General features: G+C 52.6%; 1 protein-coding gene across 1 annotated transcript in view; it reads left to right on the top strand.

The window, feature by feature from the left end:
- Positions 1-246: 246 nt before the first annotated feature.
- LOC144782079 (toll-like receptor 7) overlaps positions 247-15,034 on the top strand; it is a 139,134-nt gene continuing 124,346 nt past the window's right edge. The window contains exon 1 of the mRNA XM_078661229.1: positions 247-391. Coding sequence (XP_078517355.1) covers positions 389-391 — 3 coding nt within the window. The 5' untranslated portion in view covers positions 247-388. The remainder of the gene's footprint in view (positions 392-15,034) is intronic.

Raw genomic sequence — 15,034 nt, 5'->3', positions numbered from 1 at the left:
ACAAAGCTATTAATTTCGCTATTTTCAAAACCAACACAAATAAAAAATGTGTCATTTACAATACCAATAGCTCAAACTTTCCTAATGCGAGACCTATTGCATTGCAAATGCTTGCTACAGTGCCAACCCATTAACTGAATATTAACCGTTTCCTTAATACATTAGAGAAGTGAAATCTGTTCTCAACTCAGCAGGAAATTGTGTTTGTCTTTTTTTTGTTCCCTGTTCCTGTTCTTCTTCAGCAGTCTGTCTGTGGAGCGGCAGAGAAGCATTCGACGGTGAGGGGCTCGAGCTGTGTGTGGGTACTGTCCCAGCCTTCAGCGTGTGCGCAGCCTGCAAACTGTTTAGAGGGAAAGAAACGAAAGAAAGACTGTGCTTCGAACGGAAGATGGCAAGTATTGTTGAGTCTTAATTTCCCAACTTCAAGCATTAAAAGACTTGATGCACTTGTATATTTAATTCTTATAGACTAATGGAGATGGCCATTGACTCGCCCTTTACGACCCCCGGCCAGAGCTGGCCTTTGCTCAGAGAGTGCCCCAGGTGAAACCAAATATGGCGCCCTCTTCCACCCCTCCTCTTTGATTTTCTATGAGTTTGATCATTTGAGAGCGGAAGGAAGGTGAGGGAGCTAGGGAGGGTAGATTAAAGAGCGCCGTGAAAAGAAAAACAAAGAAAAAGGTATACAAGGATGACAGCAGCCTTTAGATAAAGTGTATAAACACACTTTTCTTTGGACCCAAGTCGTAGGAAGACTGCTGCATGGAGCTCCAGCCCCCTTCTGGAGGTCGGGACCAGCATGTACAAGCCCCTGTCACTGGCTTTGCAACCCCTTCCTGGTTTTAGAGGTGGCAAAATCAGTGAAAAGCAAGAAGGCAGGGGCAGCTGGGCTTTTATGCCCATTATGTATTATAGCAACAGCGAATAATAGACTATTATTCACTATTAGCATAATAAGTAATGGAGGACCAGGACATGGGACGAAACCTTCGCTGGCAGCAAAGGTAAGTAAAAAAATGCTTTCAAGTGTATCTTGTGTGCATACTTGCGGGTCAGAGTTTGATAGTGACAGAGTGTGTATGTGTGAGCATGTATATCTATATGCTTAAACATGTAAGAGAAAATGAGCGAGTTAGTGAAATGTTGCGAGTGAAAATTAGTGACTTTGGGTGTCAGTGAGTGAGAATGAGTAAGAGTGACTGCAAGTGTGGGAGAGTGTTAGTGAGAATGAATGAGCAAGAATTAATGTGGAGTGTTAAAAAGAATGCGTGGCAATGAATATCTGTCGGAATGTGTGAGTCAGAATGAGAATATGTTAGAATTAGAGTAAGAGACCAAGTAAGAGTGAGTAAGTATGTGTGAGAATAAGAGTGAATGTGATGGAGAGTGAGCGAATCAGTAAGAACTAGTAACAGTGAGTGAGTTGAGTGCAGAGAGAGTGTGTGAATGAGTAAGAACTGGTAACAGTGAGTGAGTTGAGTGCAGATAAGTGAGTAATAATATCTTTATTCGTTTTTTAACATAAAGCATAAAAGCTCAGTCAAATTCACAGACATAAACAATAATTTTACTATCGATCACAACAGACAATTAAGAAACCTGTGAATTACAATAATGATGGTAATGATCCTATGACATATAATTATCCACTTACGGTTAGCTAAAAACAATTTAAAAGGTGGACTAATACTAAACAACTCCTCTGGTTAAGATCCACAGTGATTGACCACATTAATATCATGTGCAATAATATTAGGCTCGATTAAAAAAGCATGTGCAATACATCCGGGAATAACGTTTTTTTAAAATTTGCTATAACATTTACACTTCCTAATGAACTGTGAAAAGTTCCAATTCTGTATGCCCATGTGATAACATATCCAACCAAAGCTGTTTTCACTTTTTAATATTTTGCAAATTTTATTAATTTTTAAGGAAGTTTTATCTGAAACCTATCTTTTTAAAATATAATGTACGATCTACTAAAAATGCTATGAAGTTAATGTTTTCTCTGGAAGGTCCAGACATATGCTTATACGTTGCATCCTATATTTTAAAATGCATAGCTGCTAGGAAATCTATCAACTTTTGAGTATGCACATTTATATGTCATGCATTAAATAACCAAGATAGCACATAGGCACTTTATGGAATTCTGGGAGACAGGTTCTGTACATGTGACTTATATTCCATAATTTATGCGATTAACTTGGGTTGCCATGTACTAGTTGCATATTTAATTCATTATCAATGGTACATTGCACTTTTTGCAAAATTTGCACAAAATGTAAACTGAATGCATATGATATTTTATTGTGAAATTTGCATATAATGTAAAATTGATAGCACTTGGCACTTTTTGCACAAATTAGCACGAAATGTAAATTGATTGCATATTGTACTTTATTGCGAAATTTGTACATAATATAAAATTGATAGCACTTTGCTCTTTTTTGCGATTTTGAACGAAATTCAACTGGTCTATGTCGCATATAAAGTTACTCATGCTGTTTAGCAAATATTTGAGAGTTTAATGTGGGCTGGTAATAATAGTTTTGTATTTTAATAAGATGCTTATATGGCAGCCGCGGTCAGTAGTAGGAGTTTCTGTTATTTATATGTTTACTTACCTGTTAAACTCCGAAATCCATACATTACTTCCCCCCACCCTGCCCCTCCCCCCTCCCCACGTCACCGCCTCGCAGAAACTCCTACTACCCACCGCGGCTGTTATATGGTTGTTATTGACAAACCGAATAAAGCTTTGAAACGAAAACGAAACGAAACAAACTGTGGGGTCTTATTAGTTGATTCATTGTTTTAGGATTCTTAATACTATATAAACTGTTAAACATTTTAGAACATAATGTTCGTTGTGTAAATAAAATTTAAAATCACACACAATTCATTGCAGCAGAAAGTCATTTTCATTGTTTTATAGGGAGTTTCCTCTTCATGTTTCTAAATCTCCAGGCATACAGCAAATATCTGGACAGGGTGAAGAAGACTAGCCACTCTGTGCAATCACTTTTGAGGAATCAAATCATATGTTTTAAAAGATTCACTGATAAAATACGACATATTGGAATTAGCCATGTTCTTCTGATCTCAGTATACATGGGGGAGAAGAATAGGAAATGTTCGTCATTTTCATGATTAAGCGACACATGTGGGGCAAGTGGGCAAAATTTTAGCACCCTTCCACTTACTGCAAACTTAATTTACTGGCAGAATACCATATCTGAATTTTACAAACAAGGACTTCGCTAACAGCAGTTCTATACTATTCAAAAACTTCTCTTGATACATATTATCTTTAAAATCTAGAAACCTCCTTGTTTCATTTTCATTTCAAAAACTTTTATTCGATTAACATATTGTTAAATCATAAAAAGTACATTTGCAATATCGAATAATCAATATAAAAACACATATTCATAATACAGTTATAAAGAACAAATTAATATTTATGACATAGTATAAAAAAGAGCAGTTACAAAGCGATCACAAAAAAAAACAAAAAACTGCGATATAACAACACATCAAACTAAGGAAAGCCCTATATTGGATCGCATTCTCAAACACGATTTTAAAAAAAGAGCTACACATTTAGCCACATATGGAGTGTCTAACATCTGGAGGGCAAGGTAGGCTGGGCGGCAAGTTCTCAGCCCCATTTTACGAAGAAGTGGGGTGATCCAGCGTTTACGGATGTGATCATAATAATAACAAAACAAAATAAGATGGATAGTCGACTGTGTTGATACACCATCGCACGGACATTTTGACAAATCATGTGACCAATTATGCACCTTGGGGAAGGTAACAAGGCGGAAAAAGGAATTAAAACGAAACCTCGTTAAGACAAATTTTTCATGGTTAGTCAGAAATTTTTTTAAATAAGGCTGGATAGGGGGCGTGGCTACGCGGGCGGAGATGGTGGACGCAGCTTGTTAGAGCTCCCACCGGCCCGTTCTTTATCCGCTTAATTATCCTGGCTTCCGGACCCGTTTAGTCACCCACACCGCCGGTGAGAGTTGCGGAGGGCAGTAGGTGTCATCCGGTGTGCCCTTCGGTGCTCCCGGATCGTTGGCAGAGCCGAAAGCAGCGGCAGCAGTCTGCGGCCTTGTCCCCGAGGGAAAGCCGGGACCTCGAGTTTGGCGCTCCCCGGCCGGGGGGTCTTTGCGCCGGCCAGCTGACACCCGCTTCCTCGGGGCTGGCGGGGCTCTCCTAACTGGCGGAACGAGGAGCTGCTGGATGGACCCTCCAGCTGTGGTGGGTGCATCGTTCTGGCGTCAGGAGGCAGCTGGAGAGCGACGCGGCCTACATCGGGGCCGAGAGACCGGGGCCTCGATTTTCGGGGTCTCCAACAACGACAGCAGAGGCAGTGCGGAGGCGGCGAGACCGGCTGGAGCAGCAGCAGGGGCGATCCTGAGAAGACCGGTGGGGGTGCCTGGCTGGACAATATCCTGGTTGGGCCTGAGAGCCGCCGGTGAGTGCCCGAGACAGCTGGTCGACAGAGCGGGGGGGCTCCCCGACTGACTACAGGTGGTGGTTTGCGGTGTGGACGGGAGTGGCCTCACGGGACCCCCCGCTGGTGTCTGGAGTACCGGTGGGGTAAGGCGGAGCAGAGACTGGGCCCGGCCGGTGCACTGCAGTGCACACGTTCTCTCCAGACGATCTAGTGGAGCGCGGGTGACGATAAGAAGAAAGCCCCCTCCTCCCCCCTGGCCCTTTATTCCCCCCCTGGTGGCGGACAGTGCTTGAGGACTTGTGGGCCAGGTGTCCATCCTGCGGTGAGTGCGTGACTGTGGTCCGGGGTGCTGAGGTGGGCCCAGAGGCTGGTCGCAACTGCTCGGACATTTGTCGGACCTTGGGGTGCTGTGGCCATGACCAGAGGAGGGGGCGGCAGCGGATCCGCTAAGCAAGGGACCCTGGATAAATTTACCGGAACGAGTGGGGCATCGGGTGCCTCGGGCGGGGGCCATGGCTCGGGCCCTGACAACGCGGCTCTGATGGCGGCAATCACCCAGTCCAGAGACATGCTGGACGCCAAGATCGGGGCGGTTGGCGCGGACGTGACCCTCCTGCGTCAGGATTTGAGGAACGCCGTGGTGCGCATTACTGAAGCCGAATCCCGAATATCGGAGGTGGAAGACGACGTCGTGACCCTGAAGCGAAAAATGGCGGCGATGGAAAACGTTCAGCGAGGCCTTGCGCTCCGCGTGGAGGACGCGGAAGGGCGGGCGCGCAGAAACAACCTGCGTTTCGTGGGCTTCCCGGAAGGCTGCGAGAAGGGCAACATGGAGCAATTCTTGTCCCAATGGCTGGAGTCCTGGCTTCCCCCTGAGGTGCTGTCACGATGTTTTGTGATTGAGTGGGCACATAGGGCCCTGACGCAGAAACCGCCGGCGGGGGAGCGGCCCAGACCAGTGATCGCAAGGATCCTAAACTTCATCGACAGGGACACTATCCTACGGGAAGCACGGTCCAAAGACTCGCTTTTATTTGAAAATCAGAAGATAATGATCTTCCCGGATTATACCAGGATTGTGCAACAACAGCGCTACTCGTTTATCGCAGCCAAGGCAAAGCTGCGAGGCCTGAAGATCCAGTACTCTCTTCTTTATCCGGCCCGCCTGCGGGTAATATTCCAGTCACGGACTCACTTCTTTGACACTCCAGAGGATGTCTTTAAGTGGACGGATGAGACAGTAAGGGTCCGGCCGCACGACCAGCCGGGACTGAACCCGGGCCACTCGAGGGGCCCGTCGCCGGAGCGTGAGGATCCCGTTGTCAAAGGCAGAAGAAATAGACGGTCAAGGTCACGTAAACGCTCCCCTTCACGGGGTGGGAGGCGGGAAGGCGCGCCTGCAGACTCAGACCACTCTGGCAAGGACGGTGGTACCTCAGGGGACTGACTCAACGTGTGCTGATTACAAACTCCCGCTGGGAGTAGGGCTTTCCTAGGTCTGTTTGGACAGCTGCTTGCTGCCAGAACTGTGTCATTGCTGTTTGCTGGATATCCTAACAGTTGTGTGGCGGTGTGGGGGGTAGGGGGGGTTCGGTTAGCCCTTCTATAGGGGCTTTGCCTCCTACTTCAGTGGGAGATGTTGGGGAGGGGAGTCGATTACTTGGGTGGGTAGTTGGGACAGTTGGGGAAGAGACTTATGGGGATCCATTGGAGTGGGTGGCCGCTGACCCCCCGTTGAGGGTTGGGGCGCGCCTGCGCCGCGACAGGTACTTCAATGTTGTTGAGGTATGGGGGAGGGGGGTGGTTGGGATGCGGGATGTTGAGTTGGGGTTGGGTCTGGGGGCTGGGGGAGGGGGGATGCACAATGTTTGGGTCCACAGGGGTAACTTGTTCACGCACGATGGTTCGCCAGGTTCGATTCTTGTCATTTGAGCAGGTGTGCTCTCCTATGCCCGGGCGGCTGCGCCCAGATGCTTTTCATGGCGGCTAGAGGTCGTACTTTGGAGCCCTCTAGGGCTGCGTTGAAAGTTGTAAGTTGGAATGTGAGGGGCATTATCGACAAAATCAAGCGTGGGGCTGTGCTACGTCAGGGGAAGCGGGAAAAAGCAGACGTCCTTTTACTACAGGAAACCCATCTGCTAGGTACGAAGACGCTGAGTCTGCAACGCTATGGGTATCACCAGGTGTTTCACGCAGGGTTTGTCCGGGGGTCCCGGGGGGTGGCAATCTTGGTCCATCGTAGGGTTGCTTATACCCATTCCTCGCAATGGATTGACGCCCAAGGGAGGTATGTCATCATTAAGGGAATGATCGGTGAGGAACAAGTGGTGTTTGGTAGTGTGTATGCTCCCCCCCCATTGCAATGGTCTCTAGTGGAGAAGCTGTTTATGGTCTGGGCTGAGGTGCCGGATGTATTGTCGGTGATTGGCGGAGACTGGAATGATGTAATGGATGGCTCTGTGGATCGCTTTAGGCCTGATGGCGGACCGCTGGCGGCTGCACCTACGAAACTGAGTGATATGGTCGGTGGTATGGGATGGATGGATGCCTGGCGCTGCCAACACCCGCACAGTAGAGAATTCACATACGTGTCGGCTGTACATCGCTCATTCTCGCGGCTAGATTATCTGTTTGTCCCGCGCGCCGTCATGGGAAGGGTGGCATCGACCGCTATTTTGCCCAGGGGGCTTTCGGACCACTCCCCGATTACGGTTGACATCCTTCTAGACAGGCGGCGCCAGCCGTTTCGATGGCGCCTATCCACCTGGCATTTACAACGGGAGGATTATCAATCCCACATGCGTGCAGCTATAGCTCACTACTGGGAGGAGAATGAGGGTCCCGACATGGATGCGGTGACCCTGTGGGAAGCTATGAAGCCAACGCTCAGAGGTGTGGACATAGCCTGGTGCGCGAGGGCCCGTAAAACTCGGAAGGAAGACTTGGAGAAGGCGGAGGATCGCGTCCGCACTCTCGAGGCGCGGTCTACGGAGACGGGGGCGGAGGAGGATACGCGACGGCTCCTGCAGGCGCAGAATGATGCTGCCTCTATGTTACTTGAGGAGTCGCGCACTATGTGGCTAGCCACGCAGAGTAGAATATATCAGTGGGGGGATAAATCCAGCTCTATGCTGTACAGGCTATGCCAGGGGGCGCTCCAGGCGCACACAATGCCTGCACTGATGAATGACGCTGGGACCCCTTTCACCGACCCTGGGGCCGTGGCTGCCAGTTTCACGCGTTACTATGAGACGCAGTACGCCCCCAGGGATTCCCTGCTGGCGGCGGAGGTAGACAAATTTCTGGCGGATCTCCCGCCGCGGGGGGTCTCCGATGAGGAGCGGGTGGATCTGGAGCTTCCTCTGTCCGCGGAAGAACTGGATAGGGCATTGGGCGAGCTGAATGCCGGAAAGGCCCCTGGGCCGAACGGTTTCCCGTGCGAGTTTGTAAGGAAATACCACCCCCAGTTAGGGCCCCGCTTCAAGAAGGCGTTGGACGCAGCAAGGGAGCGAGGTCGGATGCCGCAGGACTCGAGACATGCAGAGATAGTGGTGTTTTGTAAGCCGGGGAGGCCGCCGGATAGACACGACTCTTATCGCCCTATCTCTCTTCTGAATATAGAGGCGAAGATCCTGGCGAAGGCACTGGCCAATCGTCTCCTGCCTCTCATTACCACTCTGGTCCACCCAGACCAGGCTGGTTTCATGCCCCACAGGGCCACTAGGCACAACATTAGGCGGGCCCAAGTTGCTCTGGAAATGATGAACGCCACTGGCTCCCAGGGGGCGCTCCTCTTAGCCGACATAGATAGGGCCTTTGATTCCCTGAGCTGGTCGTACCTGCAAGCGCTCCTGCCTCGCTTGAATCTTGGACCTCACTTCCTTTCGTATGTGCGACTACTATATACGGATCTGACGGCGTCTGTGCGGGTGGCAGGCGCAATTTCCGACGCATTCGCCATCGGAAGGGGCACCCGGCAAGGGCTGCCCGCTCTCGCCGTACTTATTTGCTCTCGCAATGGAACCCCTTGCGGCTTGGGTGAGAATCGATGCGCAGATGAGAGGCTTCGAGTGGGAAGCGGGACCGTTGGACCGCATCGCGTTATACGCGGATGATGTCCTGTTTTTTCTTACGGACCTCGACAGATCGGGCCCCAGGGTCCTGGAGATCATTTTTTTTTTTTTTTAAGACCAACGGTCCCAAACTTTATTTAGTTTCACAGATAAGTCAGTAGTTATTTATACAGCGTCATAACAATGCATTATTGTCTCAAACGGCACTTAGCAAATAGTACATTGTGACATTGCGGTTATACATGAGTGAAAATAAACATTAGCTGATGGAAGTGCAGTAGTCCATAAGTGACGGTACCAGGAAATGTCTCATGATGCATCGCTCGCAGGTCATAGCGCTGCAGAAGGACCAGCATGGTCACGAGAGCCAACAGTCATTGTTCGGAGTCGAGTTCCCTGACCAGTGCGGTAGCGGGTAGAGGCGGTGTCATACCCTCTGCTGTCGTATGGGTCGCTGGGTGTCTGTTCCCTGACCACGGACGCATCCAGCCTGTTTCATGCGAGACGTGAACAGGGAGGGGGGACCCAGCAGTATCATGAGTACAGTATGAACAGCCTCTGTGTCAACCAAAAGATATAACGGGGGAGCATAATACAAGGGGAGGGGAGAAACATTTCAATAACTGTTGGACTTGCATTTGCGTGGGTGGTAGTGTATCTAAAACTCTAGCTGTGTGTGGTGCATCCTGTGTGGGTCGCGCGGGGGCGGGGACAAATGGAGAGGCGGTGTCGCTGCGGCTGTAGGGCGAGGGGGGGAGGTGGCGGTGAAAGGCAGGGGGGGGGAGGGGGGTGGCGGCGGAGCCCGTGCCAGGTGTGGGTAGCTAGTGATTGGGCCCCTTCTATTCCGTGTCGGGACGGCACTCAATGCCGGCCTGGGCGCACGCTCGGTGATAAGCGATTAGGGTAGCATCCCAGTCTTGGGCTATCGGGTATTTCCGTAGGCCAGCGGTTTCCTCCCTGTGTAGAGACACACTCTCCGCGCAAGCCCAGTTGCCAAGAGAGCGGCGCCAGTCCGCAGGGCGTGGCGGGGCAGCGCCTTTCCATCGTCTGGTGATAAGGCGTTTGGCCGTAATGAGGCCCAAGTCCCAAAAACGCTCCCGTAGTTTAGTCTGCTTGGTTCTCTTGTAGAGTCCCAATAGGCATGCTTCCCACGTCTTGGGGAGGGTGACACCCGTCGCTGCCGTCAGCATGTCCGTGACCGCCGACCAGTACGGGGTGAGATGAGCGCAGCTCCAGAGTGCATGTAGGAAGTCGGAGTCCAGGAGGCCACATCTGGGACACGCCGATGTAGTGAGTCCAAAGTAGCGATTCAGCTTATCCGGAGATAGATATGCGCGGTGGATGATGTAATATTGGATAATTTTAAATCGCGCATTGCGGGGGACAACTCTGGCGCCTGCTAATATAGCGGCCCACTCTTTGTCCGTCCAGTCTGTGCCTCGGTCGTTCGCCCATTTGTCCCTCAGTCTCCGAGAGGAAAATTGAGTATGACTGTGTAGGGCTTGTGCAAGCCAATGCACAATGTGGGACCCGTCGCCCATCACATGTAAGTACTGGACGAGCAAGTGAGTGGGTGGCTCATGGCTAAGATCACCCCATGCCTTCGTCAACTCATGCAGGAGTCTGGCGTGTGCCAGGAATTGACCCACTGGCAGCTCTGTGTCCGCGGCCAAGGCCTCGAAGGGCAGTAGCTCTCCGTCGCTATACAGGCCGCTCAGGTCGTCCAAGCCTGCCGCAGTCCAGCTGCGCAGCTCGGTTGAGGACAACGTGTCAGCGCCCAAGGGCGTCCCCAGCAGAGGTAGGTTCGGAGCATAGGGCACCGTATGTTTGGTGAGCTTGAGGCTCCGTGCGAAGCACCGTTTTGCTACCGCCACATGCACCTGCGTGGGGGGTCGGCCCTGTGTTAGGGGGTGGAAGAGCGTTATTACCTGTACGGGAGATAGGATGGTGTCGGCGGTGGCCGTGTCTATCAGATTCTTACCGCTCAGCCAGTAGGCGACCCATTGCAGCTGTGCTGCTAAGTAATAGAGCTCCTGATCGGGAACCGCTAAGCCTCCGGCATCTGTGGCTGCGTATAGGGTCTTCAGTGCCACCCGGGGTCTCCCCTTATTCCAAATGAGGCGTCTGGTGAGGGTTTCCAATCCCTTAAATATGCTCGCCGGCACATACACTGGCAGGTTAGTATAATAATAGAGGAGCCGGGGAAGCATTATCATCTTGGTTAGAGCCACTCTTGCCGGCACATTCAGTGGGAGGGAGTTCCAAAACGTGACCTGGGCCGTAAGCGAGGATATCGCTCTCACTAGGTTTCCCTCCAGGAGATCCACTGGGTCCCGATAAATTAAGATCCCTAGGTACCGGAATACCGTCGGGTGCCATCGGAGCGTCTCACCCATCATGCGCACAACACACTGTGGCATCTCGCCATCGAATGCATAGGCTCCCGACTTGGCCCAGTTAACGTGGAGCCCTGACATGTCTCCAAATGTCCGAAAGATGTCCGTGATCGCCGTTGGGATGCGCGTGAGGTCCCTAACATATAGCAATAAATCGTCGGCATACAGAGACACCGAGTGGGTGCCATCCGCCAGTGGGATGCCCCAGGCGATTCCGGAGACACGGAGCATTTCCGCCAGTGGTTCCATCGCCAAGGCGAATAATATAGGGGAGAGAGGGCAGCCCTGTCTGGTACCTCTCCCGATGCGGATCCTGTCGGAGAACAACCGTCCAGTCCGGACCCGGACCTCGGGTGCTCGATAGAGGAGTTCCACCATCTGGACGTAGGCGTCGCCCAGCTCGTACTTCTCGAGAACTCGGAGGAGATATGGCCACTCCACCGAGTCGAACGCTTTTTCCAGATCAAGCACGATGCATCCCGAGCGTGGCCAGGTCGGGATTGCATATCGCTGGACTCTGAAAAAGCGGCGTAGATTGTAGGACGTGCTCCGGGTGGGTACGAAGCCATTCTGATCAGAGTGCACCAGAGCGGGGATCAGTGGTGCAAGCCTCCGGGCCAGCGCCTCTGCAAGTATTTTATAATCGGTGTTGAGGAGCGCCAACGGCCTGTATGAGCCGAGTTCGTTCGCTTCTCTACCCGGTTTCAGCAGGGAGACCACGTTAGCTGCATTTAGGGACGCCGGAAGTTCAGCATCCTCCGACGCCGCCTTATACATTTTCAGCAGTTACGGTATCAACACCAGCGAGTAGGCTTTATAGAATTCCGCCGGGAGTCCGTCAGGGCCCGGCGCCTTGCAATTGGAGAGGGAGAAAATCACCTCCCGCAGCTCCTCGCCGGTGAGTGCGGCACCCAGCTCTGCTTGTTGGGCAGCGGTGGCAGTCGGGAGCTGCAGTGTCGCTAGGTAGTCTGTGATCTCCACCACTGTGGCCCGCAGCCGTGTGCTGTACAAGGATTTGTAATGCGATGTAAACGCTTCATGGATCTGCGCCTGGGTGTAAACCTCAACGCCCTGGGCAGTACGGATTGATAGGACCGACGCGGATTGTGTGTCTTGCCGCACCAACCACGACAGTAATCTGCCGGGCTTGTCACCTGCGCTGTGGGTGCGCGCGGAGTGTGCTGCGAAGTTAATGTTCTTTAGGCGCTCCATCAATACAGCGTGGTCTGCCCTAGCCGAGACCAGGCGGGAATCATCTCCTCCCGTTGCCTCCCGTTCCCTATCTAACAGTTCCTCCTCCGCCCGCGTCAATTCTCTCTCCACTTGTCTACGTAGGCCCGCCTGCACGCCGAGGCAGCTACCCCGGGCCACCGCCTTGAAGGCGTCCCACTCGGTCCTCGGGGAGGAGGTCGAGTCAGTATTGTCCTCGAAATATTGTAAGATCTTCCCGGATATCTCCTCTCGGAATGTGGTGTCAAGCAGGAGATCCGGTTGCAAGCGCCAAGTAGGTACGGGTGGACGCGGGCGCTTCCATCCATAGACCAGCGAGTGTGGGTTATGGTCCGAGTGCGTCCGTCCCAGGTAGTCAGTGTCTGTCACGGAGGGAATCAGGTCACGGGAGATCATGTACCTGTCCAACCTGACATGTAAGGAGTGGGCTCCCGAGTAGTAGGAATACACCCGGGCGGTGGGGTTTCTGACGCCCCAGGCATCTCGTAAGTTCCACTGTGTTGCCCAGTCAAGTAGGGCCCTGGAGGTTGTCTGCACTGGGGCGAGTGCCGCTGGGGGGGACGAGCGGTCAAGGGAGGCATCTAACACGCAGTTGTAATCCCCGCCTATCATCAGGGGTACGTCTGGCCAGGTCGCAATTACCGCCGATAACCGCGTGAAAAATTTCCCCTGGTCTACATTAGGTGCGTATATGGAGGCTATGACAATCTGTTGCCCATCTAGTCTGCCCTGCATGAAGACATAGCGCCCCTCAGTGTCAATAGTGCTGTGTGTCAGTGCAAACGGAACCCCGGGCCGAACCCAGATCAGGGTCCCTCGCGCAAATGCTGAAAAGGTGGTGGCTATTATCTGTCCCCTCCACCTACGGCGAAGCGCGGCTACCTCGGCAGCGACCAGGTGCGTCTCCTGCAGTAGTGCAATCTGGATCTGATGTCTTTTAAGATATGAGTACACCTGGTATCTACGTGAGGGTGTGTGCATGCCTCTAACATTCCAGGTACAAAATGTAATCGTAGCCATCATGGTATTCATTGCGCCCAGGTACCCATCCCCCCCCCCCCGGCCCCCAACCCGCCCCGCCCACACCCGCACAGCAGCAGCAAGTAATGAACATTTTATCCCCTCGCCCTCTCCCACAGACCCAAGGATGCACGCTGTTGCATTTCAGTGTCAACACTAGTCTCAAAATGAAGAACCTGAACATAAACATAATACCAAAAGGGCAACAACAAAACGTGTCGCCGCCCAAACGCTCTTTCGAGCTCAATCAATCCGTGAGTTCAATGGGGGGATGACTAAATACAGCACTTGGATAGAACAAGGTAGTTCGTTACGCCAAGAGAGCCGTGGCGGCTCCCCTCCACGGGTATTGGGCCATAAGGGCACCAGGAGTCAGTGTCAGTGTCCGCAGACAGGTCGGAGTTCCCAATGTCACTGGACCTGGACAGTCAGTCCCATGGCGGGACCACATCTCACATTCTCCCCGGGGGGGGGGCACTCACCTCCAGGGGTCCGTCCACCCCTTCAATGATATGGTCCCGGTGGCCATCCAGTGAAACAGCTCCAACTCTCCTCCCGGTGCCACTGCGACTCCGCTGCAGCCCGGTAGATGGGGGTTAGAGAGTAGAGTACAGACCCCGAGGGTGGGGGCGTTCATGTCTGTCGGGGTCGTCAGGGGCGCTGGTGTGGACCCCCGATCGGGCCATCCTCGGAGGCAAGCTGGCCATTCCGTTATGTTAGTTGCAGTGGTCTAGCCGGAGCTAGGCTGGGGAGGATTTCTCATGCTATCAGATCAGATGTTTGGGGCGTGACGTCTGGCAGGCCCCCCGGGTTCGAGTCATCTGGCAATCCGTACATGTAGTCGTCGTCCTCGCTCCCGCGTGATCGTGGGCTGGCGTTGGAAATCAGGATAGGCGATTGTGACCCGCTGATCTCTGCTGTTATGCGGACGGCCTCCAGTTGTTCATTCTGCATTTGCTCCGGGGTGGGGCCGATTTCTGCTTCCACAGCCGGGGACTTGGCCCTCGAGTTGCGTCGTTGTCTCCGCCTGCGCGTACCTCGGTTCCGGCGTTGCTCCATTGGTGCGGGTCTGGGATCCGTGTCCACTCCTGAATCCAACCAGACCGTTGCCGCCTCTGGGGTGTCGAAAAAGTGGGTCTTGTCTAGCGCCACCACTCTGAGTCGCGCCGGGAATAGCAATGAGTACTTGAGAGCCAGGTGTCTGAGCCGCTGCTTCACCGCGAGGAAGGACTGGCGTCGCCGTTGGACCTGTATGGTGTAATCAGGGAAGAACATCACTTTGGCGTTGTCCACCTGTATGTTTGACAGTTTCCGCGTTTCGCGGAGGATGGCGTCCCGATCGCGGTAGTTCAACACTCGCATGAGCATTGGTCTCGGGTTGGAGCCCTCTGGGGGCGGGCGGGATGGTACTCTGTGTGCCCTTTCCACTACAAAGTGTGGCGACAGTGTGCCCTCTGGCAGTAGCCCTCTGAGCCAGGTCTCCATGTGCTCCGCCGTCTCTCTCCGTTCCCATCGTTCCGGCAGACCTACTATGCCCACGTTGTTCCTTCTGGCCCGTCCCTCCGCGTCCTCCGCTCTATCCTCAAGGAACTCCACTCGGTTGAGCAGGTCTTGGACGTGTTTGTCCGTCTGTGCCAGCTTGGGTGTGGTCTCCGCCATCGCATGTTCTAGAGACGTTGTGCGGTCGGACAGTTTCTTGTGGTCTGCTCGGAGGAGTGTCAGGTCCACAGCCACCTTGTCAATCCTGTTCTCTAGTGACGTACGGGTCAGCTGCATGGACTCCTCCAGGCGCTCCATGGCTGCCAGCATAGTGTCCAGTTTGGAGGCAGTGTGGTCAGCTT

Source organism: Lissotriton helveticus, chromosome 9 (genome assembly GCF_964261635.1).
Source record: "Lissotriton helveticus chromosome 9, aLisHel1.1, whole genome shotgun sequence".
NCBI classification, from domain to species: Eukaryota; Metazoa; Chordata; class Amphibia; order Caudata; family Salamandridae; genus Lissotriton; species Lissotriton helveticus.
This window is presented reverse-complemented; position numbering and strand designations above follow the sequence as displayed.